Source organism: Haliotis asinina, chromosome 9, assembly GCF_037392515.1.
Source record: "Haliotis asinina isolate JCU_RB_2024 chromosome 9, JCU_Hal_asi_v2, whole genome shotgun sequence".
Taxonomy (NCBI): Eukaryota; Metazoa; Mollusca; class Gastropoda; order Lepetellida; family Haliotidae; genus Haliotis; species Haliotis asinina.
In genome coordinates this window covers 64125386-64151041 of record NC_090288.1, presented here as the reverse complement: position 1 = coordinate 64151041, position 25656 = coordinate 64125386, and the positions used below count along the sequence as shown (strand labels likewise).

The 25656-nt window shown below is 42.2% G+C and overlaps 1 protein-coding gene across 1 annotated transcript in view; it reads right to left on the bottom strand.

Annotated features, from left to right (window-relative positions):
* Nucleotides 1-25656, bottom strand: part of LOC137297072 (E3 ubiquitin-protein ligase RNF123-like) — a 61454-nt gene that overhangs the window by 19518 nt on the left and 16280 nt on the right. Inside the window, exons 6-24 of the mRNA XM_067829044.1 lie at nt 21858-21912; nt 21550-21635; nt 20487-20573; nt 20252-20319; nt 12761-12886; nt 12248-12365; nt 11707-11835; nt 11037-11162; nt 8529-8621; nt 6821-6894; nt 6357-6463; nt 6061-6153; nt 5417-5478; nt 5160-5231; nt 3874-4000; nt 2778-2879; nt 2402-2488; nt 1476-1591; nt 1065-1148 (exon numbers count right to left, since the gene is read on the bottom strand). Coding sequence (XP_067685145.1) covers nt 1065-1148; nt 1476-1591; nt 2402-2488; nt 2778-2879; nt 3874-4000; nt 5160-5231; nt 5417-5478; nt 6061-6153; nt 6357-6463; nt 6821-6894; nt 8529-8621; nt 11037-11162; nt 11707-11835; nt 12248-12365; nt 12761-12886; nt 20252-20319; nt 20487-20573; nt 21550-21635; nt 21858-21912 — 1812 coding nt within the window. The remainder of the gene's footprint in view (nt 1-1064; nt 1149-1475; nt 1592-2401; nt 2489-2777; nt 2880-3873; nt 4001-5159; nt 5232-5416; nt 5479-6060; nt 6154-6356; nt 6464-6820; nt 6895-8528; nt 8622-11036; nt 11163-11706; nt 11836-12247; nt 12366-12760; nt 12887-20251; nt 20320-20486; nt 20574-21549; nt 21636-21857; nt 21913-25656) is intronic.

The window sequence follows — 25656 nt, the reverse complement described above, 5'->3', positions numbered from 1 at the left end:
CTGCCTTTTCTTTACCATGAAGCATATTTTTAACTGCCACTTTCATTTGTCCCTTCAGCCATTCAGCTTGGACATCAAGTTTATGGTCGGCACTATCAGCATGTCTCTGGAGCGTGGAAGTGCGGAAATTATCAGTTCCATCGGTGAGAACTTTATGTTTTCCATTTTTAAGACAAAGTGCACACGTCATCTTGTTTTCACACTCATCATAAGGAACCCCCGCATACAAACGTTGCCATTTCATTTGGAACAAACGGGTGGATGTTTTCTTCTTAGTTTTAACATCAGTTGGCGTGACATTATTGACTTTTGATAATTTCATCTCAAATATTATGTCAGAACTGTCATCACTTGACTTCACAACATTTTCTCTATTAGTTTTTGTTCTTTTTTCTTTCGAAAAATGCAGCAGCAAAAGACTTATCAGCTATGCTTTATTTTGATAACTGCACACTGTCTTTTCAACTTCAGTTACTGCCCTTTGATATAGACCTGGGAAATACACTGGCAGGGGGCATAACTGTTAATGCATAACAAAACAACATGACTTGGAAAACCTACCTATATATAGCTTCATGCATTGATGTAGGCATCTCATTAGATGTGGGAAATCATGTACAACACTGGGGGATTATGAATGCTGATTTATCACTCAGAATTGTAAAAATATGTTGTAAATTTTAACGAGTATGGAGAGGTATGTTTTCGCATGATTGATATGAGTCAAATAATTTTTATAGTACGTCAAGTAGACCCACAAGGTAAAGGGACAGTGCGTCACTTTCAACTATCATGCACCAGTGGCGCAAGGACACAGTCGAAATTAGACACTGCACTATGAATGGTATTTCAAGTACATAAACTGAAGCTAGGTTACTACCGGTCTTTACCACTTCCGTGAAATCCACACTCATCATGCTGACAAACAACATCATCCACAGATCATGATAACCAATTCACACTATGAACACTGCTACTTAAGGGAAGCAACAGCACAGAAAATTGTAGGACCTAAGGCCAATGGTCAACTAATGCCCACATTAATGTTGAAGATGACTACACACCTCAGTGGAGCACCTTTTGATTTTCTCTTCTGTGTCCTGCAGGGCAAACACAAAGTCTCTCATGTTGTCTCTGAGTGCACACATCTGAAACAAACACAGATAGATAAAAATTGCACATTGATAGATAACACATTGCAACGTTGCCAAAAACCACAACAAACAGTTTCACATTGCCAGTTGGACTCAATAACCCATGAAACAAAGTGATACACATCACCAGTTGGACCAAATAACCCATGAATCAAAGTGATACACATCGCCAGTTGGACTCAATAACCCATGAATCAAAGTGATACACATTGCAAGGCAGCCTACAACTTATACAGCAGTACTTTACAGTCTTTATCCACTTCACCAAGTAATGGATTCCCTCATGTCATTGTGACTGTTTCAGCCAGCCAGCCAGCCTACCTTGCCCAGCTGTTTGTGAGCTGCTATATGGTACAGGATAATGAGGCTATCCAGCAGCTTCATCAGGGAGTTTCCACTGGGCATCTCAGGCTCAGGGTACACCTCCGTACTAACAGCTGCAAAAAACAACTCTGTATTAGTGCACCACAAATTACGTCGCTCTAGTAATATAGCAGCTGTGTTAGTGCACCACAAATTATGTCCCTCTAAGAATATAGCAGCTGTGTTAGTGCACCACAAATTATGTCCCTCTAAGAATATAGTAGATGTATTAGTGCACCACAAATGATGTCCCTCTAAGAATATAGCAGCTGTATTAGTGCACCACAAATTATGTCCCTCTAAGAATATAGCAGCTGTATTAGTGAACCACAAATTATGTCCCTCTAAAAATATAGCAGCTGTATTAGTGCACCACAAATTATGTCCCTCTAAAAATATAGCAGCTGTATTAGTGCACCACAAATTATGTCCCTCTAAGAATATAGCAGCTGTATTAGTGCACCACAAATTATGTGTCTTTAGTAATATAGCAGCTGTGTTAGTGCACCACAAATTATGTCCCTCTAGGAATACAGCAGCTGTATCAGTGCACCACAAATTATGTGTCTTTAGTAATACAGCAGCTGTATTAGTGCACCACAAATTATGTCCCTCTAAGAATATAGCAGCTGTATTAGTGCACCACAAATTATGTCCCTCTAGCAATATGACAGCTGTATTACGGCATTCTGCAAAACATTTGGTGAGGCACAAACAGATTTTGTTACACTTTATTACACCTGTGAAGTTCTGGAATAGTATTCTGGACAAGATATAGAACAAAATACAAATATTAACCAGTATGGTGTGAAACAACACCTGGAGGAAGAAGTACTGTATCACCATGTACAGAACCAATCACTCTGTCCCTACTCTGTGCCCACCTGCTGCTGGCTCCTTGGACTTCTTCTCTGTTCGGACTACTTTGCCATCATCAGAAACTGAAATACCCTGAGCTTTATTCACCTCCGCTGAAAACAAAACAACAAAACAACCTAAAATAACTATGTGTTTCTAACACCAATATTCATTTCACCCTAATACATCTATTCTAACTACCATATATGGTTCACTGAGCATCCTGTCCAAATTCTGTACCACTTAGTAAATAAATGCCACAAATTTACAAGGCAGTCAACATTTTCTTGTAAATGTAATACATGTTCTTTTACAAAACACAACACATCATTTGATTCGACTCAACATCTCAGATGTCTAGCCCATTTATTGATTGCTTGATGCATAAAGCTGATGACGTACCACCAAGAGTTCTGTTCAGATGTGACATCAGACCTCCACACCTCTGGAAATCATAATATTCTCGAGTATCCACCCAAAATTCTTGAACTGGGACAAAGGCTTCTGAAAATACATCAGTTCACTGAGAGACTGGCAAAATAGAAAAAATAACAGCCATCTCCTGCCCTATGAAATATGTACATGATTTCATGGAAAGAACATCACTTTAGTTATTGCACAATACATATTTGATCCTGAAGCTTGTGAGTACTAGTGACATTATGACTGATTATGACTACACTATGCCATTTATAAAGAGTAATCCGAAATACAATATATATGACATTATAGCTGATTACAGAACCAGACAATCGCTCTATTCTCTAAATCCTTTCAATACATTCCAATGGAAAGAACGATGGTAAACCTATTTTCAATACACAGAACTTTCCATGCCATACAATGCTACTTGTAACAATTTCAAACCTCTAGGCCATAATTCCAGAAGAAAAGAGTAAAATGTTCCAGCAACTGCAGATGGTTAAACTGACATGTGACTGACAGCATCCCCTGTCCCAGCTTACAATGAGGGCAATGTCTTGTGAAATTAGGACGTCACCTCTTCAGAAAAATGAAGCTGTCTATCCATATAAATTTTCCTCATTCTTCCCACAGTCAAATTTATCTCCAACATTGACCATCTAACCCATTCAGCTGACTACAAAAACAAGCTTGGAATAAAAACGTACCATTTATCAAGAATTCACACACGGTTGTATGGTGAGTAATAACTCAGGTGTCCACAAGGATTCACTCAAAATTAGAAACAGTTTCTCATCCCTTCTCTCATATGAACCTGAGATCAACCTGTTGCCATTAAAAACACATGAAAAAATTCAAAATGCAACAAACATTGGTTCAGTGTATAAATGTGGTTATTGGATGTGCTCCTACCTGAGGTATGCATGCTGCCAACCAAACCAAGTATGATCCAACCTGAGCTAAGCAGTTTCCCAACAGACAGGTATGTTCCTGTCTCAGCTTAGTGGTTGCCCAACATACCAGGTGTTTTCTTACCTGCGAAAAGTGTTTTCCCAACAGCTAGGTGTCGTCCTACCTGAGCTATGCACAAATCTGCCTGTGTCCTCCTTCTGAAAGAGGTCCCAGTAGTAGCGCAGGGCTTGGATGAGTCGATGGTAGAAACACAGAGAGACCGGCAGGGGACAGGTGTGAATCTGGTGCACCTGTTCAAGTAAGGAAACCAGATCAAGAAGAAAAGGCCAACATGGTATCATAGTACTATGTGACTTGCAGACTACAACCACTGAAATACTGGTCAGCAATCAAATCTGACCAAGCTGAAATGTAGTACCATATACAACTTAACAGTACATGATTTGCACTAATACATATGGTTTCATGCGCAGTGGGGAGATCCAAATACTTCCGTATCATTACAGTCGTCACATTCAAGGTAGCCATTCAAGATTGAATAGCAATTCAACTCTGTCAGACCTACTAAGCAAAGCTTGAGGTAATATGTTACAGACCTATGGTAAGTAAAAAATTTTGTAATTATTTTCTGCCCACAAGAATTAGTCATATAAAGAACACAATATGTACATGACGTTTGGTGTTAACCCAAAACAATATCATCATATGACTCTGATATGAGTGGGTACAATGTCAACAGTCCATAATCAGCAATCCACCACCCACAGATCCACCAATCACAATCCTGTTCATACATCATAAACTCTGACAGATATCCACATGGAGGAACCTGGAACCTGGCTCTAGCTAAGAAAGGCTACATGGAAATTGGATTTTTTTTCCTTTCAATTTCTTTTTTTTTTTTATCTTGTTTTTTTTTTCATGTTTTTATTTGTTTTCGGTTTTTGGGGTTTTTTGGGGTTTTTTTGGGGTTTTTTTGGTGGGGAAGGAAGAGGAGAGAGGAAAGTGTTAGATTTGAGGTTGTTGAGTGAGTGAGTTTTAAGCCACACCAAGTAATATTCTAGCTATATAGCTATATGGTGTAAATAATTGAGCCTGAACCAGTCATGTTATCAACAGCAAGATCATCAATCTAAGCAAATGGGATAAAATGGGATGTGATGACCAAGTCAGCAAGCCTCACCACGCGATATGTGAATCACTTCTTATGAAAAGCATGGGTTACCATAGATCAATTCAAACCCAAATCTTCACAGGTAGGGTACTTTATTGGCTCCAAATTTTCATTGTTAATATCCTAAGGTGTCAATGACATGTGTCAGTGAGGTTTGGCTTGTATTTGTGATACCAGTTCCTAACACACACTTTCTGAAATACTAGAACCTACTGAAAACATGGTGTTCATAGACGGAAAACTGCGGTCAAAAACATATAAACAAAAAGGCTCACTCTTGTGTAGGCACTGTTTTCCCTCAGAAATGCCCGCAACTTCTCCATGAAGATATCTCGTGTGGTTTTACCCTGAAAATATCAAGGATGTTGTGCAGTGAATCGTCACATTTGTAGCCAAATACAGACAACGAACATGAGCACATCAGTTCACAACAGAAACTATCATGTATTGAAAGCCAGAGTTAATTTACAATTTTATTATTCATAATTAAATATTTAATGTAACCATTTAAACATTCCAAGAAATAACTTACATCTTTGGGATCATTCCAGATTAGAAGCAATTTCAGCATCTCCACCTGGATATCTTCAACCTCTGAAACAACCAGGGGAATATTTTGTCATGTGCTAGTGAAACAATCACTCATAAACTTCTTCAATAATGACATAATATATCATATCTGATAAATTTAATAGAGGTCAGGGTCATTTATACAGGAGTGGGGATTAATCTGGATGTTACAGAACTGCCAGACTAACCCTGCACGGATTAAATCCTTCCAGTTGCTATCTGACTACCTATAAAAGCAGAACATCATCTCTCATATTATATCCCACACTGCCATTGTAAACTGTACAACAGAACTGACTGTCTATCTATTCTGCAATGCTACTGAAGTTCCTCTGAGGTAATTTTAACTGATTTGTGAACTATTGTTTGCAGAATCTTTCAGATACCACTTTCTTTAACATCTAATTAACCAATGCAGAACTACATACTTTGAGGCGAGTTCATAAACTGGACCTTTCTTGAAAGGGGAGCTCAATGCCACAATAATTGTCCTACCACATCAAAATGGGCATGCAGCTATTCATTAATATTTTATCTGACACTAGTTCAGAATTCACAGGTAACTAGTCTTGATTCAGAGGAAGAAGCAAAGTGGCTAGACTTCACCTTCAATTTGTTTCCTGAGCTGTTTGCAGGATGCCAGGTAGTCCTTCTTCTTTCGGAGAACCCCAGGAGGTTCTACCGGAACTGGGTCATCTTCTTCCTGAAATTGTTTGGGTTTATTTACACTTTCCAGCTATATTCCTGTAAAACATCACCACATATGTGCCAGGTTAAACTAACATGCGACTGACAGCATCCCCTGTCTCAGGTTACAATGACGGCAACGTCTAATTACAATTATTCTAACATTATTGATGTCTGTTCATACTGACTGGCTGGAAAACTGATGTGAACAGCACTTGCCTTGGTCTGATACTCCCAGTACACTATGGGCACCATCTCTGCTAGGCCTCCGTCATCAGGGGGCTTGATGTGTAGAAAGATTGGAAACTTCACTTTGTCAAATGTGCGCTCGAGTTAAGGATTCAACAAGAACAAGAGAAAGATTCAGTGTTAAATTGATATGTCAAGACACTGTAAAAAATCATGCTGTGACGTTTCTGTTAATATACACTACTAGATGACAATAGCAATCCATATATTCATGAAAGGTTCCTTCAAACTTGTGGAAACCACAATACATTTAACTTCTAGAACTATATTTTCATGGCAATGATTGGACAATACAAACTTAATAAAGATGATCAGTGGAGCTTGAACAAACAGTTTTCACAATTTCTTAGAATGTATCAAATCCTCTTCCACAAAAGCATCTAATTCACTTAATTAAAACATAAGAAAATAACATAGGACAAAAGGATATAGGACATTGGCCAGCAGGTGCTTTCTTGTGCGACCATGTTGCAGTATTGCAAGGGTGAGGTTCAGATACAGCTTCTGAAACCAGGAAAAGAGACAACTTTTGCTAACACGCACAAACATCATCACACAGAAACAGCTTAGCGCTGCCTCCACCACCCATGCTGCATTGTATATGAACAGTTTCTTACAAGCAGTGTTAACTACGCAACCTGTATAGGAAATATTTCTTCAGGATCACTAGCTAACTGGACTAGAAAGTTTTAAAAGTTAAGTCCTCTGTCAATAAATCAGGGAAGAAACAAAACCATTTGCAAATCATGGAGGATGCATAGGTTATTTTGATGGGTGTTTTTTTCTTAACACTTCTTACAACAACGCATCTTGGAAACGGGTAAGGATTTCAGCCTTGTTAGTACCGTGTAATTTCAATAAGCTCAGAATTTTCAGCTTGAAAACAAAACAAAATTACTAAAAGGATTAGGAATTTTAATGAAAAATGGCCATGAAGAGAATTTTTCACAAACTGAAAATTTACACTAGCAAAACGGGCTACCGTGATTCTATTTACTAGCCCCTGGAAGTTATATCTAGCATCAAGCTGCTGGGCTAGAGGTTATTGCTGTACATAAACCTTGGTTATCGGGAGATCAACACTGTCACATATAACTCATAACTCCTCTTGTTCTTTCATGCAGTATCTAAGGCTTATCTGACGGGATAATGAAGATCCACCTAAACCAGTAGTTCACATAATTAGATAGAGGTTTACTCTGAGAGCATGAGGGCCATCACAGTTAAAGTGCTTATTTAGGAGCTAAATAGCACCACTGACATGAATGCAAAAATGTGAAAAAATTAAATAAACCATTGCTCATACGTGTTATTGACATCAAACTTTCCACATTCATCTTTTCTAAAGCAACAGCCCCCATAGTTTGTCAGCCATGAGCAATCTGTCAAACTGATCTATGGTGAATGATGTCTATTGCCCCTTGTTGCCTTGCTGACTGCTCATTTTGAATAGATTATGATTATTACACTAGATAAGGTAAAATCTGTCCCTACTCATAACCCTAACTCAATCCCCAAACATAAAGCATGTGAAGGGATGTTCACCTCGACTTGTCAGCTCTTTATTGATCATGGACAGTCATTTGATCAATGAGAGCACTGGTGCATGAGCCAAACAGTGCTATTGCAAGACAGTGGGAGCGCTGTCGTGTGGTAAGGGCTCTGCTGCAAGTGGGCTTCACTCAATCCGGTTAGGATCAATAAACTGAACTCTAGCCTCTAAATATATTTTTGGCAGGAGTGAATGTCTGGAGTCAGCACTATCCCCAACATATCACTTTCATCTGTCAACAATATATTTTATCAAGCAAATATACATCAAAACCTGTCCACCACATGCCATGTGGTCGGTTGTTTTCTAAACTGGTTGCAATCAAAAGTTGTTCATAAGATATTCATGAAGAGAGACCCAAGAGACAAAACTCTTCAGAGTTCGACCGGTAGAGGGCACAAATCAACTGCATTTGAAATTTCTAATTAATATTAGAATCTAAATATGTAAACTTTCTTAATAAATTTACACATAAGCTTCCCTGAGGGCTGATAGTTCATGTTATTAAGAAAAATGCATGATGTATGTTTAGAGAAGTGTGGTGTGACACTTTGCCTTTCAGGATGCAGTTTTCAGCATATCTTACCGGATATCGGAAATCTGATGTTACAGGAGAGAAACGATAGGACGATAGTAATGTCGTCACCAGATGCTCCAAACATGTCTTAAGTTCAAAATCCTGGAGTGAAAGAAACAGTGTTAACTGGTGTGAGATTGCATTAAACAAAATTCACATACTTTTCAAAGATTTTGAATCTCAAAGAAATTCAAGTGAAATCCAATGTTCAAAAGTTAATTCTGCATGAGAAATACATGGACAAGTTTCATAGATATTGCCAATTCAACAGATATCATTGATATGGTATGTATTCTGTCATATATTAGAAGCAAAAGATTGAACATACACACATTATCACCTAAATACTTCATAGGAATTTTGTAGTCATGGATAAAGAAGATATAAAGATATAAGAAACTTCTGTGGTTCTGACATTTTTGTCAGTTAATTTTGTAGAGGAACACATTGGCAAATGAATTTCTATGCTGATTTTCAACAGGTTAAACAATGGACACACAGTGTACCCGAATAGCATCTGACCCTCTGACAAATCAGGCAGATTCACCAACGGTCACATAGAAGTCAACAACATGCTGGCAATATTGTCTCACTGAATATTTCAAAATGACTTTGTCTGAGGCTGCTATTTGTGGCATGTGACACTTGTTTGCTGATTATAAATCTTATTGTTATTACATAATGTTAATAGTTTCAATGCCAAATATGAGAAATGTTAAATCTGAAATGTGTGTTTAATTTTATTCTATAGGTCTTGTGAAATTTCAGTGAGTCAGATTTGGAACTTACAGGACACCAGGTCCTGCTACTCTGAACCACCATTCTTGACCAATGCACACAACAATAGAACCAGTTACCAAACATTTATTGCTTGTAAAGCATATTGAGGTATGAGAAAAAAAGCAGTAATGCTGTGTATGGGTGTTCATAGCATACAACAGGTATATAGTTTAAAAAATACTCAAACACAAGGTTGTATCACTTATCATATTGTGTTATTATCATGTATTATAAACGTAGATACTCATTACAAAAAATGTTGTGTTGTCTGTCCACATACACTACAAATGTTCATTGAAAGATGAGGCAAATCATGCTGCACTTAATACAGTTTGCTATATGAATGATAAGCTGACAATGGAAACCGCAACCCAGGGTATGTTTAGCAAATGTATCATGAAGATTTGGTTGATACAGTTAATGGAGTTAAAAGGACCCCCAGTACCTGAAGTACTTCCCACCACCCACAGTACCTGGAGTACTGCCCACAAGCCCCCAGTACCTGGAGTAGCACCCACAACCACCAGTACCTGAAGTACTTCCCACCACCCACAGTACCTGGAGTACTGCCCACAAGCCCCCAGTACCTGAAGTAGCACCCACAACCACCAGTACCTGAAGTACTTCCCACCACCCACAGTACCTGGAGTACTTCCCACCACCCACAGTACCTGGAGTACTGCCCACAAGCCCCCAGTACCTGAAGTACTTCCCACCACCCACAGTACCTGGAGTACTGCCCACAAGCCCACAGTACCTGAAGTAGCACCCACAACCACCAGTACCTGGAGTACTGCCCACAACCACCAGTACCTGAAGTACTTCCCACCACCCACAGTACCTGGAGTACTGCCCACAAGCCCCCAGTACCTGAAGTAGCACCCACAACCACCAGTACCTGAAGTACTTCCCACAACCACCAGTACCTGAAGTACTTCCCATCACCCACAGTACCTGGAGTACTGCCCACAAGCCCCCAGTACCTGAAGTAGCACCCACAACCACCAGTACCTGGAGTACTGCCCACAACCACCAGTACCTGAAGTACTTCCCACCACCCACAGTACCTGGAGTACTGCCCACAAGCCCCCAGTACCTGAAGTAGCACCCACAACCACCAGTACCTGAAGTACTTCCCACAACCACCAGTACCTGAAGTACTTCCCACCACCCACAGTACCTGGAGTACTGCCCACAAGCCCCCAGTACCTGAAGTACTTCCCACCACCCACAGTACCTGGAGTACTGCCCACAAGCCCCCAGTACCTGAAGTAGCACCCACAACCCCCAGTACCTGAAGTACTTCCCACCACCCACAGTACCTGGAGTACTGCCCACAAGCCCCCAGTACCTGAAGTAGCACCCACAACCACCAGTACCTGAAGTACAACCCACAGTAACCGAACAGTACCCACAGCACCCACTACCTGAAAAACTGCCCACAACCCCCTTAGCACATACAGTAGTGCCTAGAACTCCCAGTGTCTCAAGTAGTGCCCACAACCAACCTCCAGTAACTGAAGGAGTTAGAACTCCCAGTACTCAAAGTAGTGCCCAGAACACCAAGTACCTGATGTAATGCCCACAAACCAACAGTATATGAAGCAGTGCCACACGACTGCTAGTACTAGAAGGAGTTAGAACTCCCAGTACCAAAAGCAGTTCCCACAACCCCCATTACCCAAATTAGAGCCCACAACCTCCTGTACCTGAATTAGTTCCAACAACCCCCAGTACCTGAAGTAGTGCCCAGAACAGGTCCAGTAGCTTCGATATGTAAGGCTGTTCTGTAAGATGTTTCTCGCAGTCACGGAACTTCAACAAAAACTTTAACAAATGCCCTTCTACAATATAGGCACTTCTCTGAAAAACAATCATCATGAATTATGTTTAGTAATGGTGGTAATGTGTGACATAACAGTTCATAGGAAACTTAAAATACAAAAATATGAGTAAACATATTTCAACATTCCTGTCGTCCCATACTGCAAGATATTCATCATGGAATGGTACCGCTATATGTGTGGACTAATACATTACAGTGAGCATGACTTGTAGCCAACTAAACTTTCTTTAATCTGATGAAGGCAGCCAACAATTGTAAAAGGAGCACTGTATGATTTCTGTATGTCAAAATTATACACAAATAATGTGCATTGTACAGCTCTCAGAAAATGCATTGTTTATGAATTTCAACCACTCCAATATTGAACAGAGAAATTTACTGGTCAACTCCAACCTTATCTGCAATTTTATGATGGCACCTAAGGATGATGTAAGTTGTCATCATGGACACGTCAGTGATCAACATGCACAAACAAGTCGAAAACACAGTCAACTCCTGCTCTATATCAAAACAAGATTAACGTACGTGGAATAACAGACTGCATTAATAATCATGTAATACCAAGAGTGGCGCCAGTTTTTCAAATATATGTGCAGCAACCAGCATGGCCGTACATCGCCGGGTACGATGTTCTGTCAGAGGAGGTAGTACTTCTTCACCTTTGCCCTGAATCACTTCAGCACCAATAACCTAAAAACAGAAATAATGTTTTCCTACACTTGAATCTCCCATATCTAGACACTTGTATCTTCTAATAGTGTAATCCAGACAAGGGGTTTCAATGATCTTTGTCCCTGATACTTGTACAGAGTTAATTCCCTTGCGAAGAGGCAATAAATATACTCCACAATGACAGGATGATGCCAGTATGTGTTTACAAACACTGTACCCATCTAGAGAATCAAACCATGATCTTACATGTGACAATTAAAACTTGATTACACATAATACATATTTAATATCTCTGTTTGGTCGAGATTATTGTCATCAATTATTTCAGTAAGAACTCACTTTTGACACATTGAAGACACAATAACTGTTCAGATCTGTTTGTCCAGAATCTGAACACATCATTAAACAGCCCTTGTATCACTTGTCTCACCTGATCATCTTCTATCATAACAGGCAATAGTTTTTCCAGGTAGCCAAAGAGTACTTGCGCCCGAACCAGATCGGACGTGGGAGGGTCCTGCAGTGGTTGGTAACCTTCCAGTGGATATCTGTTCAACATGAGTCAGTAACACATACAAGGTTTAATACTGATTTCATGTCTCCAAGCAAAGGTCTGCTCTCTTTAGTGGTAACTGGTCCAGCTACTTACTCTTGAAATGTTACTGTCTGAAAACACAATCTCATTTGTGCTGCAGTGAGTGAATCAGCCTTCTGTTACCATGAAGTAGCCAGTGGCTTCACCACTCTCTCTCCAATCACCAGCATAGCTAATTGAGCATTGATTGGTATTGACTGGACCACTATCTCACATATCATGTCATTCAATGAAAGGTAAAGATGATAATAATGATGAATAAGTTCATGAACATGCACTGGATATTATAGAGGCTGTGTCGGGACACTCATATGAAATTCAACTATTTACTGAAAGCTGTACCCCTACCTCAGAGGTGTGGCACCAAAATTGGCTCGGAGGTTCTCCGATATTGAAAGACTGACAGCAGGGAAGTACGCAAGGCCGGGCCCTCTACGAACTGTTGAAAACGCCTGGCCCATGCAGTTTCCATTTCTGAAAAACTCAGATCATTCCATCACATGTCCTCATCAAATCACCAGTTAAACTTATGGGAAGCACATTTAATTTCCTAACAGGGTTCAAACATCCCATAGTCCAGCATGTGAGACAGTCAGTTTTCATTTAAGGCAATCAGATCATGGTATCTTACTTGTCATTGGGCTACTAGATAATTTCCACTTATGGTTCCAAACTGCAAATAAACTTGGATTTCATTTCTTACCTGCCCAAAATGTAGCCATTAAATTTCGCACTGATAATAAAGAAGAGTTATCTTTCTTTGCTATTTATCACTTTTTGATACTTTTTTATGAATAGTCCAGTAAATACTAACATCAAATACCAAGTTGATTTATTCTTTCATAATTACATCATCATGATTATGTCATAAAATCATGGCAAAAGGAAAATTAGTCAGGACTAATTACTTTCTTAAAGGCACTTGATTTGTGGTAAGAGGCTTTTAAAAACAATTTTGAACCCCTGGTTAAAAATAAAACATAACAAAATAAATATCAGTTGTATTGCTTAATGAGGTTGTGATGAACAAACAGTTATTCTGTTTTATCACTGTGCTGAGGAACATCCTCATATTATGTCACAATGATGAGGATATATAAGATGGCACTGACAGACACAAAATGTACAAGAAGCTATATCTGTCCATGCATGAATGAAATAGAGATTAATACATGACCGAGCGTGTCATATTGTTTTTATGAAACGAGTGTCAGAAAAAATACATATTTCCCGAGCAAGAGCGAGGGAATTTATTAAAATCTAAATATTTTAGATATTTAAATACTTACCTTACCATAGGTCTATAGCAACTTACCTCAAGCTTCGCTTAACAGGAGATCTGACGGAGATGAATTGCATTCAAACTTTAATGGCTCCCTCGCAATCACGACGTCAGGATACAGAAGTATCTGGATCTCCTCACTGCACATGCGCGCCGATTCCTCGAAAACTTCACTTTTACTTCCCGGTTCGAAGAATCCGAAGTGGGGAGGAGCATCCAGCGTTGAGAGGGAGTTACCGCCCTATGGTAAGGTAAGTATTTAAATATCTAATATTTATAGATTTTAATAAATTTTTTACTTACCTTAGCACAGGTCTATAGCATATGGATACAACAGCCTGGACGGTGGTGACGGATTCCCAAGGACCGCCAGTGTGTAATAACTCCCACATATGCCTCGGGGTAGACGGATCACTACTGATTCTCTTGTGGGACGCATCTACTATCACCTCATCATCAAACGGGAACTGGAACAGAATCAGAGTAGCAGTTCACGTACTAACCACCGGAGGGGTACGGTATCTTATCTCATGTAAGTACAAGACCCCTATAGACCAAGGTAAGAAACAACATACCTTAAAGGGCAACCGGACGAGTAAGTTGCTGAACAACTACTAACGGTCCGAATGATTGCAATCCCTCCATGTCTGCTACTGCTAAGTCATGCAGGCAATCACTAGCGAAGACCGTAGACGACTTCCAGAAACATCCGGCCATGATATCGGGAACTGAACAGTTCCTGTGCAGGGCCATGGTCGACACTAATGCCCAGATCTCATGAGGGTTATTAGCTGTCGGGTGAGGGAGATTCAAAGCATCAAACGCCGCTAGAATAGTCTGCCTCAACCAGAGCGCTATGGTGTTTATATCAATTTCCCCTTTAGCCAACGTCAAGACTGGTAGGAACAACGTCTTCCTAGTACCTCGACGCGGTGCAGACTTCCTAACATACAGCTTCAATGCCCGGACTGGACACAGTAATAGTTCTGCTCTATCCTCCAGCCCGACTATAGATGAAATAGGCGGAGCAGAAAAAACCTGTCTGTCTGGCCTGGCAGCTGCTTCTTAGCCAGGAAATCCCATAAAAGTCTTAGGTGTGCTACATCCTGTCCGGTCTGTCCGGACTCTAGTCACGTCCAGGGCGTGTATCTCACTGACCCTAGCTGCCGTAGCTAAGCCCAGTAAGAAAACTGTTTTTCTAGTAAGCAGGTCAAAGGACGTTGATTCCAAGGGTTCATACAGCCAACCTCTCAAATGTTGGAGTACAACATTCAAATCCCAAGCTGGAGTGCGAAACTTCACTTTCTGGTCCTCCAGCTTAAACGCTATTCCAATTCCGGGATCTTAGAGACCCTTCTGTCACCTCTCACAGCCAGTACCATGTTTAGTGCTGACAAATATGTGCTAATCGCGCTTCCTCTGAGTTTCTTCGAGCAGCGCAAGTATTGCAAAATGGTAATGGTGACCCCCAAACACAAACCTGAGAAACTTTCTGTGCGCCGGATGGATCCAGACATGTAGATATGCATCTTGAATGTCCAGGCTGCACAGCCATGCACCAAGAGCCAACTTGAGTCTTAGCTTTGGCGGCTCCATCAGATAACGCTCATTGAAAGCCACCATGTTGTGTATCATCCGGAACTTGTCTGAGTCTTTCTTGGGAACGAGGAAGATCAGCGAGTAGAACCCTGGTAAGAGGTATGGGACCAGTACTTCCTCGATGACGCACTTTCCCAGCAACACTGCGATGTTGTCCCTCAGCAGCAGACTTTGCGACTCCGAGTACATGCGTACCTCTGGGTGTGATGTTAACGGCGGGGGTCGAACTAACAGATGTTTATAGCCTCTCTTTAAAATTCCGGTTACATAGAAAATCCCCGAGGATAGGCCAGTTTCTCCAGAAGATTCCAAGTCTCCCGCCTACTGGTGTCGGGAATACTGGCACGGCTGGTGGCGGGAGGTCCCAGTCATGACAGTCAACGCCCTCAACGTCTTGAATAGGGGCGCTTGCCTCCCCCCCTGCCCAGAGTGGCAGGAGCGTCCCTGTTGCTGTCAGCTGGTCTGCGGCGTTCCCAGGACGCAAATCTCTGGCCTCCACCCCTGGAAAAGGCTGATCTGACTGACTCCCTCCTAGGGATGTAGCGCCTTCTGCCCTTTTGCCACGAAAGGCAGAAGATAGCGCCTCGAAAGCAGACAATGAGATCTCCGTATTCCTGAGGTCGGCATGTTCTTCATATACCTCCAGTATAGCGTCCCCGAAGAGCACTGGGGAAGAGAAAGGTGCCTTTATCAGCTTGCTGAAATGGCTGAAGCCAATGCCGAAATCGGCTTCAAACTACGTCGCAATGCAGCATCAATAGCTTGCAGCCTCGAATCTTGCACCTTGTAAGACATCGACGAGGATAGCCTCTTGATAGCCTCGTCCAGTCCTGTGCCCGAATCAGCAAAATCCAATCCATGAATCTTATATTCCTGATTTTTAACCTTAGGCGCCCTTATGGTTGCATTTAGAAATCCTCGTTGAGCGAAGAAATAGCATCTGCTACCATAGATTGAGGCGGGATCAACAGTTCCGGCTCAATCCTAATATCCTAGTCATTGTTTACACCCGACGTAGGTGAAGGACAGTCCGGGAGCCTATCGGCAATCCAATCGAACACAGCAGATAAGAGCAGGTAGGATCCCTCATCATCCTCAAGCTGTGTTTGATCCTCCTCGTAGTCAGGGGAAAAAACACTGTTCTTCGTCTGCCGTCCACGACACAGTAGACTTACGCTCCGGCGTACGCCTCCTGAAGGATGACTGCCTAGGACGCGGCGATCCTGATAAAGAACTAGACTGTCTATCTCTGGGCCTACGACAGCCAGATCTACCACTGCGCTCCGGCCATCTAGACGTTGAGCGTCGGCGTCTGCAAGTACTCGATGAACTACTGCGAGGGCTCCTAGATCTCTATCTCCTACCACCAGAACCCTCTGAACGTCTCCTATCCCAAGGCACATTGTTGGCGTTACCAAAAGCAAACACCTCCGATGCAGACGACGGTCTGCTCACAGTAGGTCTGGCTTGGGATGCTCCACTAAGCACTGACACTGGTGCACGACCACTGTCTCTGCCCTGTGTCACGTTAGATGCGTCTGGCGTCAATCCTGGGGTAGGCACCAGTAATGCCCTAAGAATCCTCTGTACTTTGGGATGAGCAAGGGCGTCTGACCTCGTCACATCGACCACAACTCCCTGCCTGGGTGGAAGGCGTAGGCATAGGCGTAGGCACCGAAAGCTGAATAGATGACAGAGCAGGCGCTGAGCCTGACCTCAGTGCCTGCGACAGCTCAGGCCTCTGACACATCCCCAGAAGAGTAAAGTTCCCAAAAGAGACAAAGAGATGTCCGATGGTAGATTCTCCAGCGAAGAGACAGTCTAGAGCCCACCGATGACGCTGGGGATCTGGACATCTTCCTAAGTTGTTGGGACCTTCTCTTTTTGACGACTGCTAAATAGGTCTTGAAGTCTTGTGGAGAGAGGTGCGCACAAACAGAGCACCTCTGACAGGGAAGCAGGAGCAGGGAACCGCCGCACAATCCGGACAGAGTGGGGATCCTTGCCGGATTTACGACTCTTGCAAATCTGACAAAAATGTCGTGTCATACAAAACAGCTGTAACAAAGCGAAATAACACTGATAAAACAGGGTGGAAACAAACCCCCCTTAACATAAAATGGACCACGCACACATCGTGCTACACGTGTGCAATAGACAAGTGAAATGACTATCACCTTAGTTTGCACAAAGCAATAAAATGAATAATCCTGACCGTGGAGGGCATCAAAGAATGAAAATAAGTGCCCTAAAGTAACAAATAACCATCCAAGAAACACACGGAGGTAAAAGCACAAAAGAAATACAGACACGATGACATGTGTCACGCAAGGTAGCCCGCACGTGTGAAAAGTTACACTTACATGTAAAATCAACACAAAGATAGAAAGAATACATACCAACTCCAAAACACTTGGAGAAAAACAAGCAAGTATCGAAAAAGTTACGACTTTATTCGATCAAGAAAAAAATCTTAGCAATCTACAACCGTCTGTCTCAGACAACACTTGAAGTAAAAGTAAAGTTTTCGAGGAATCGGCGCGCATGTGCAGTGAGGAGATCCAGATACTTCTGTATCCTGACGTCGTGATTGCGAGGGAGCCATTAAAGTCTGAATGCATTTCATCTCCGTCAGATCTCCTGTTAAGCGAAGCTTGAGGTAAGTTGCTATAGACCTATGGTAAGGTAGGTTACAAATTATGGATTTTTCTGCCACGAGTTTTGTAAAAATAATATGACATACCCGCGAGTGTGTTAATTTCTTTATCATCCATTTGTATCTAGCTTTTTATTTCTAAACAACTCCATGTAAAACGAAATCAGCTGTTTGAGTTGTTTCAAAGGCATTTAGAAGTTGGAGGAATCAAACTAAAAATGCTTTATGGTTCAACTTCTTTATTCTACAACATCACAGACAGATCCTAGTCTCTTCTTCAGGTGAAGTGAGGATAAAACTAAAAGGTTTTATATATATATATACTACAACCCTTTAGTTTTATCCTCACTTGGGTTGTAGTATATATATATATACAACCCTTTAGTTTTACCCTCACTTGGGTTGTAGTATATATATACTACAACCCTTTAGTTTTATCCTCACTTGGGTTGTAGTATATATATATATAACCCTTTAGTTTTATCCTCACTTGGGTTGTAGTATATATATACTACAACCCTTTAGTTTTATCCTCACTTGGGTTGTAGTATATATATATATATACAACCCTTTAGTTTTATCCTCACTTGGGTTGTAGTATATATATATAACCCTTTAGTTTTATCCTCACTTGGGTTGTAGTATATATATATAATACAACCCTTTAGTTTTATCCTCACTTGGGTTGTAGTATATATATATACAACCCTTTAGTTTTATCCTCACTTGGGTTGTAGTATATATATATATAACCCTTTAGTTTTATCCTCACTTGGGTTGTAGTATATATATATATATAACCCTTTAGTTTTACCCTCACTTTGGTTGTAGTATATATATATATAACCCTTTAGTTTTATCCTCACTTGGGTTGTAGTATATATATATATAACCCTTTAGTTTTATCCTCACTTGGGTTGTAGTATATATATATATATAACCCTTTAGTTTTACCCTCACTTTGGTTGTAGTATATATATATACAACCCTTTAGTTTTACCCTCACTTGGGTTGTAGTATATATATATATATATAACCCTTTAGTTTTATCCTCACTTGGGTTGTAGTATATATATATACAACCCTTTAGTTTTACCCTCACTTGGGTTGTAGTATATATATATACAACCCTTTAGTTTTACCCTCACTTCACCTGAAGAAGAGACTAGGATCTGTCTCGAAACGTTGTGACCTTGTAGAATAAAGAAGTTGAACCATAAAGCATTTTTAGATTGAAATCAGCTGTTGTCACTTGATGTAAAGGTCAAGGTCACGCAAGAATACAGTGATACGGCGCTATGGACGTAAACTCCCTGTGTAATACTACTAAGAAAAGAGTATGACATACTGCCCAGCTATTCTTGCACGAAGAAAAATAAAATACAAACACATTTTGAATTGCAATTTAATCTTTATCAGCTAAAGTAACAGTAAGATTTGTATAACTGGAAACATTGTTAATGACAAATTTATTCGTCGTCAGAAGAGTCACTGAGAGAAGAGCGAGCAACATGGCGACGGTTTGTAACGGCTCGGTCTCACTTGTCAATTTTGATGTGAAATATCAACCCGAATATTGGACCTCCGAAGATAGTGTGAACAACATCAATAGACAAGGCTTTGCTTGTGTTTGTGCACGACATACATTGGGATGTTAGATTTATTTCGGACAAACTGCCAATGACGGAACAACTAAAGACGTGTGGCGTGAGCATGGAAACATGGCAGGCTGATTTCCGGTCGAAGACAACAGTTGTCCCACTTACCCAGTGTTGTGCATCAGAATGTCATGAATGATTGTTCACTCTGTACATTTTTATGTCCAGACACTTGCATGTTTTGTGTTGGAGCTACATTATTGTCTTGCAACTTCTGAATCAAATGTTTGCGGGCACTGTGAATTGTTAGCCGTTTGTTGCCAGTGACGTGTGCTCCACTTGTCGTTATCGAGCCGAGTTTATTTTTACCTTTTCTTGAAATCTCAAATCAATAAACACGGTGTGTGAAAAATTGTCTGTTTGTAACGTTTCATATTTGATAGCATTTCATTGGTTTGTTCTCATAGTAGCGAGACTGAACATTCATAGTAAATTTGTAGTAAAAAGTAATGAATGAAAAAAGTAGTTCCACATTCCAATGGGGTCATGGAGGTCAGATAACTGACCAATGAAATCCGTTCTAGGGTTTATTACATGTGTGCAACATATGATTTTTACGTACTCGGTTATGTTTCACTGTATGGATAATAAAGGCGATATATTCACCACATGCCTGACCAGTATCCTCCCCTCTAGCTTCATACCTGTAAAATGTCATTGTTCCTTCATCACAGTCAATTGCACAGCTGATCACATCTCCAGTCAACCACGGCTGTGAAAAAATGTGGACAGCATTTTGAAACATACGATCTCATACAAGATTTATCAGAAACAAATATACTGTGTCATGTTTTGCACAATGTATCCAGATTTGTGAATAGTGAAATTGTATAAAAACCTTTATATTTTTACACAAAACAGAGCAGTTTGTGTACTTACGTCTCCATATTTCTGAGTCTTCACATTCCACTTCCTCAGTCGACTTCCATCATAAGCATAAGAATCTTGAGTGTCGCCTACACCCTCCTGTAATTGAAACACCATCACTATCATCCTGATAATTGTCATCATTGTCAACAGGAGACATTCCTTAACCAGTCATGTCAGTGCCACAATATGGCTATGCCTTATACCTATGAGTCAGTGATCATATGTTTCAATCACAGTCACCCTGATGATAATACTGAACTGGTCAAAAATGTATCCGTGTCAGCAGGTTTACCCAGTCATTCATTGAATAGGTCCTGCATCACCTCGAGCTGCTCCTACACTGGACAGATCTTCCGTTGTGCAATACTCTTTAAGGAATCACAACTCACTATCAACATGAAAGATGTCATCCATGTCATTACTCCAATAACTCATCCCTTCCATAAACCAGGAGAGACAGACACTATCTTGAACATCCTCAACACCAGTGAAAGAAAAACAAGTCCCTAGATCACTGGAACTTGAAGTGGTTTATTGGAGCGAGTTTCAAAAGTTAAAGAGCTAAATAAGCACAGTCTTCCTCTGCACCCATATTTCAGCATCATTATCCCCGGTGAGTAGAAAAGATTTTGGCACCACTGTCAATAGCATTTCAGGTCAGCATGACAGAGGAAAACTGGAAGCTGGAAGTAAGGCAGCTCTTGAACATTTAATCCCGGTTAGAATTGATCTTCAGTAACCCATGCTTGTCATATGAGGCAACTACCGAAATCAGCTGTCAGCCTCGCTGACTTGGTTGACACATATCATCGTATCCCAACTGAGTGGATTGATGCTCAAGATGTCAATCACCGGATTATCTAGTCCAAACTCAACTATTTACAGACTGACGCCATACAGCTAGAATACTGCTGAGTACAGTGAGAAACTACACTCATTCACTCACTTTGATATTTAAACTCCAAACATGGGTGTGGTGTTGATAATGATAACCAGAACACATAACTAAAAACATTGGCTTGCTACCTGCCTGAGGTGCAGTCCTTGGTAGTGGTTATTATACATTTATTACCTCTTGAGAAAACTTGCACTGCATTGTACACCAGCCAAGCTGCATCACTCCCTTGGAGCCCAGCATCAGCTCATACACCCACTTCCCTGGAGGCAAACAACAGTTTTTAGTTGAGGTTACAATCTGTACAAGTCTAAACATTGAATCTGAAGTTAGTCAGCACAAAAACACCATGTCTCTTCAAGAATGAGGTTTCAAACGTGCAGTTAAAAATGGTAGATGATGATTTATACATTGAAGACTCATTGTAATTTTTACATGAAAACTACAAGTGAGAATATGGACAAAAGTACATGTGAATAATTTACCTTTGTAGACACAGGTGTTGGCCCTCATACTGCTGAAGTTACTCAGGCTGGACACCTGAAGACCAAACACTCACTGTTATTCAGCAGCCAGAGTGACAGCATAACACCTATTCTAAAGTGCCTGGTTGAAAGTGGAACAAAGTGTGAAATACAAAGTACTGATGCTTGTGTTTAAATCAAAACACAAACTTGCTCCACCTTATCTTCAAGAGCTGATCACAAGCTATCAACCAGGCAGAGCCTTATGGTCAGCAAGTCAGAATCTGCTTGATCGCCCATCTTCAAGGTCAGCAACCTATGGTGACCGTAGATTTGCAGCAGCGGGCCGAACACTGTGGAACTAACTTCCCGAAAGCATACGATCTATTTTGTATCTGGATGATTTCAAGAATGTCATCAAAACTTACTTGTTCCAGGAGGCTTACGAATAGACATTTCTGGTATTGTGTAATCCACGTGTTGTCAGACTCTAGGAGCGCTTATGAGCAGTTGTGCTCAACTGGTAAAAACACTATATAAATCTATAGTTATTACCTTGATGAGTACCTAGCTATCACAGAGGCAGTTCTTTTTCATAGAGATCATCCTTGGGGTACATATATGCATTGTCTGCTGATGGAAAATGTCATGAGACAGTTGTATCAATGTTTTAACAAAATATTGCACAATAAACAAAAAGTCTTTTTTGTTCATTAAATATCCCCTCACCATGCGGAGTCACCCTTCTGCCGCGCATGCGCAGGCAATCAGGTAAGCATCCAAGCCTTATTATCATTCCTTCTGCTGTAACTGCTGTTCTGACATGTGTGCTGAAAATTGAAAACAAGAAAGTTAAACTCGACTCTGTGCTTACTGTGAAGATGACTGAGTCTTCCTCAACTGTATGTATGGTTTATTCGTTTGTTAATAGACAAAAAACGGAACGTTTATTTAAACCAGGAGTTGACTTGTTTGTCTGTGACTTTGTATTTGCCCTGGCTTTCCAGTGGTTACACACGTTTTGCTTTCCCATGGCGGGAAGTTGGTGCCCCCTCGTGTTGAAATATTGCCAACTAGTTCATGTCGCAAATATTCACGTAATTTTCAGTATTTTGTATAAGTTAAAAAAAAAAAAAAATTAATTATGTGCTGCTGTGTTGGCCCTCAGCGTATGCTTGGCATAGTGGCTTTTAGGATTTTACGGCATGTTCTACTTGTGGGACAAACATCCCTTCACAAGACAAGCACGACAAATGCCTGTGCTGTCTGGGGAAGGCAGGCCATAAGCCTGAGGTGTGCGAATTGTGTTTGGGCTTCTCCCCCCAGGCCCATAAAAGGAGGGCGGCAGATTTCCTCTTTTATAAAGAGTTGCAGGAGGCGGGAGGGGAGCAGACAGAGCTTCCCCCGTCTATGACTAAGAAAACTAAGCATGATAAGGGTAAAGATCCTAAGTCTGCCTCTACGCCGCAGTCCTCTTGCAGTTATTTCAGCAGCACATGGACTCGGTGAAGGTCCTCATCCATGAGTCAGTTGGAGGTCTCCGGCAGGAATTCCTCACTCTCTCTGGGCGGGGGACGGAGTGTTTGGGGGCGGATCACTTGTCTCTGCTCGCTCCGTTGGCCTGGAGATGTCTGTTGATCCGTTGCCTTTGGCCTCAGGTCCGGAGGTACCCCAGAGAAGGAGGGTCCGTTGAGGATTCCTGGGGTTCCGCCACCCCTTCCCATGAGAGTGAAGGACTCGGTTTCGTCCGAGGTTCCTCCTCCGTCTCAGGACCAGGGTTCGGATGGTACTGGTTCGGTGACTGAAGTGGAAGGTGCCTTGGGCTCTTCCTTCCCCGCTGTGGTTCGATCATCCACTGGGTCTGGGTGTGGATCCTCTTTTCAAGAGGATTCCGGCTCAGCCTCAGGCTCGGAGATCGAGGCTATGGATGTCAGGGAGGTTGAGGAGTTCGAGGGAGCCTTCAGCTTTTCCTTGGCCTTGCGGGAGGTGCATCAAAGTATAGCACAAGCTATTCCCCAGGCCGCCTGCCAGGCGAGGTTTTTGCTCCTAGGCAACCCTTGCAGACGCAGCCCCGTGGGATGAGATGGATCCCCTCCTTGCTGGTACCCGCCTGTACTTTGATTTACCAGACCTTGTTCGGCGCTACCAAGCGGGGGAACTGTTCCTAGTAGCAGTCATGGATGAGTGTGTGTTCACTTCGGTCACCCTCAGGGGAGGCTCAGCTTCCTCGGGTGCAGCTTCAGCTACCAAGCAACGGCGTACACCCTTCCATTCCAGCTGGAAGCGACGTTTCTGGCGTCACAGCAGGTCAGTCGGGAGGCTGCAGCGGCTACGACGTCTAAGACTTGAAAGCCTTGCTGAAGCAGCCGCAGGTTTCTCACCCCCGCGCTCCCCTAGCGAACTCTTCTTCCAGACAACAGCCTACGTCCGAGTCTGCCTTTTCGCGGTTGCAGGGGGTCTGCCCCTGCTAGACACACTGTTGCTCCCGCGGGGCAGTCCCAGTCAATTCCAGTGCTGCACGGGACTACTCACGCCCTCTTGCCTTGTCCCAGTGGGTGGTCGCCTCTCCCTCTTCCTACCGGAATGGGAGAAGACAATCCTTGGGTGCTGTCCACCATTTGTCGGCCATCTACCACTGTGGAAGAGAGGCCCGCTGGTCCGAGGCCGAAGCCAGTCTTCACATCAATGTCTTAGAACTGAGAGCTGTGCGGCTGGTTTTCGAGCGCTTTCTGGATCATGTCAGGGGCCAGGTGGTTCGTCTTCAGTTGGACAACCGTACGGCTATGACTTACATCATAAAGCAAGGCGGCACGGTGTCCCAAGCGCTCCTTCGGGAAACATGGGAATTTCTCCTCTGGTGCAACAAGGTGATTCCGGTTTATCTACCAGGGCTGGAGAACATGCGAGCAGATGCTCTCTCTCGCTGGATCCTGGCCCCACACAAGTGGATGCTCTATCAGCAGATATTGGACGGGACAGGTTCTGTGGGCGTTTCCGCCACTTCCCCTGATTCCCCGCATCCTCTCCGACCTGTCCACCCAGTCAGCTCAGATGCTTGTGCTTCTGGCACCACTTTGGCCATCACAGAGCTGGTTTCCGGTAATTCTCAGGTTTCTGGCTCAGCCTCCTGTTCTATTACCTTTGCAACCGGACATTGCCACTCAGAACGGCATGCCACGCCCCAATCCACGGATGCAGTGGGTGGCTTGGTCTCTGTCAGGTCTAGCCTTGAGGCACGCGGAATTCCTGCAGCAGTTGCAGACACAATGCTGGCTTCAAGGTGGGATTCGACAAACCTTCAGTATGAGGATAGGTGGTCCTGCTAGGTGGTCAGATAGGGGGATTGCAGATCCCTTTTCTGCGGATTTAGTCCGAGTATTGGAGTTTTTGCAAGCTCATTTGGAAGAAGGCTTGGCGGCTTCGACCATTCTTGGCTACTCCACTGCTTTTTCCTCCTTTCCCCTCCTGTCGATGGTGCTCTTCTGGGGCAGCACCCTCTCGTGCAGCACTTTTTAGCTGGTGTGGATTGGGTTCAAACTGCTATAAGGCATACCAGCCAACCTTGGGATTTGTCAGTCGTGCTTGACTGGCTGTCTGGTCCTACTTTCTCACGTCTATCGGCTATTTCCATTCAGCTGTTAACATGGAAGGCCAAATTTCTGGTGGCGTTAACATCTGGGAGAAAGGTTGGTGATTCACATGCCATGTCTGCAGACCCGTCACTCACTGTGTTTCACCCAGACTGTGTCAGTATTCGCCTCCCGGATTCAAACCATCCGAAGATCAACCACGCTTTATATGTGACAGCTCCTATCGAACT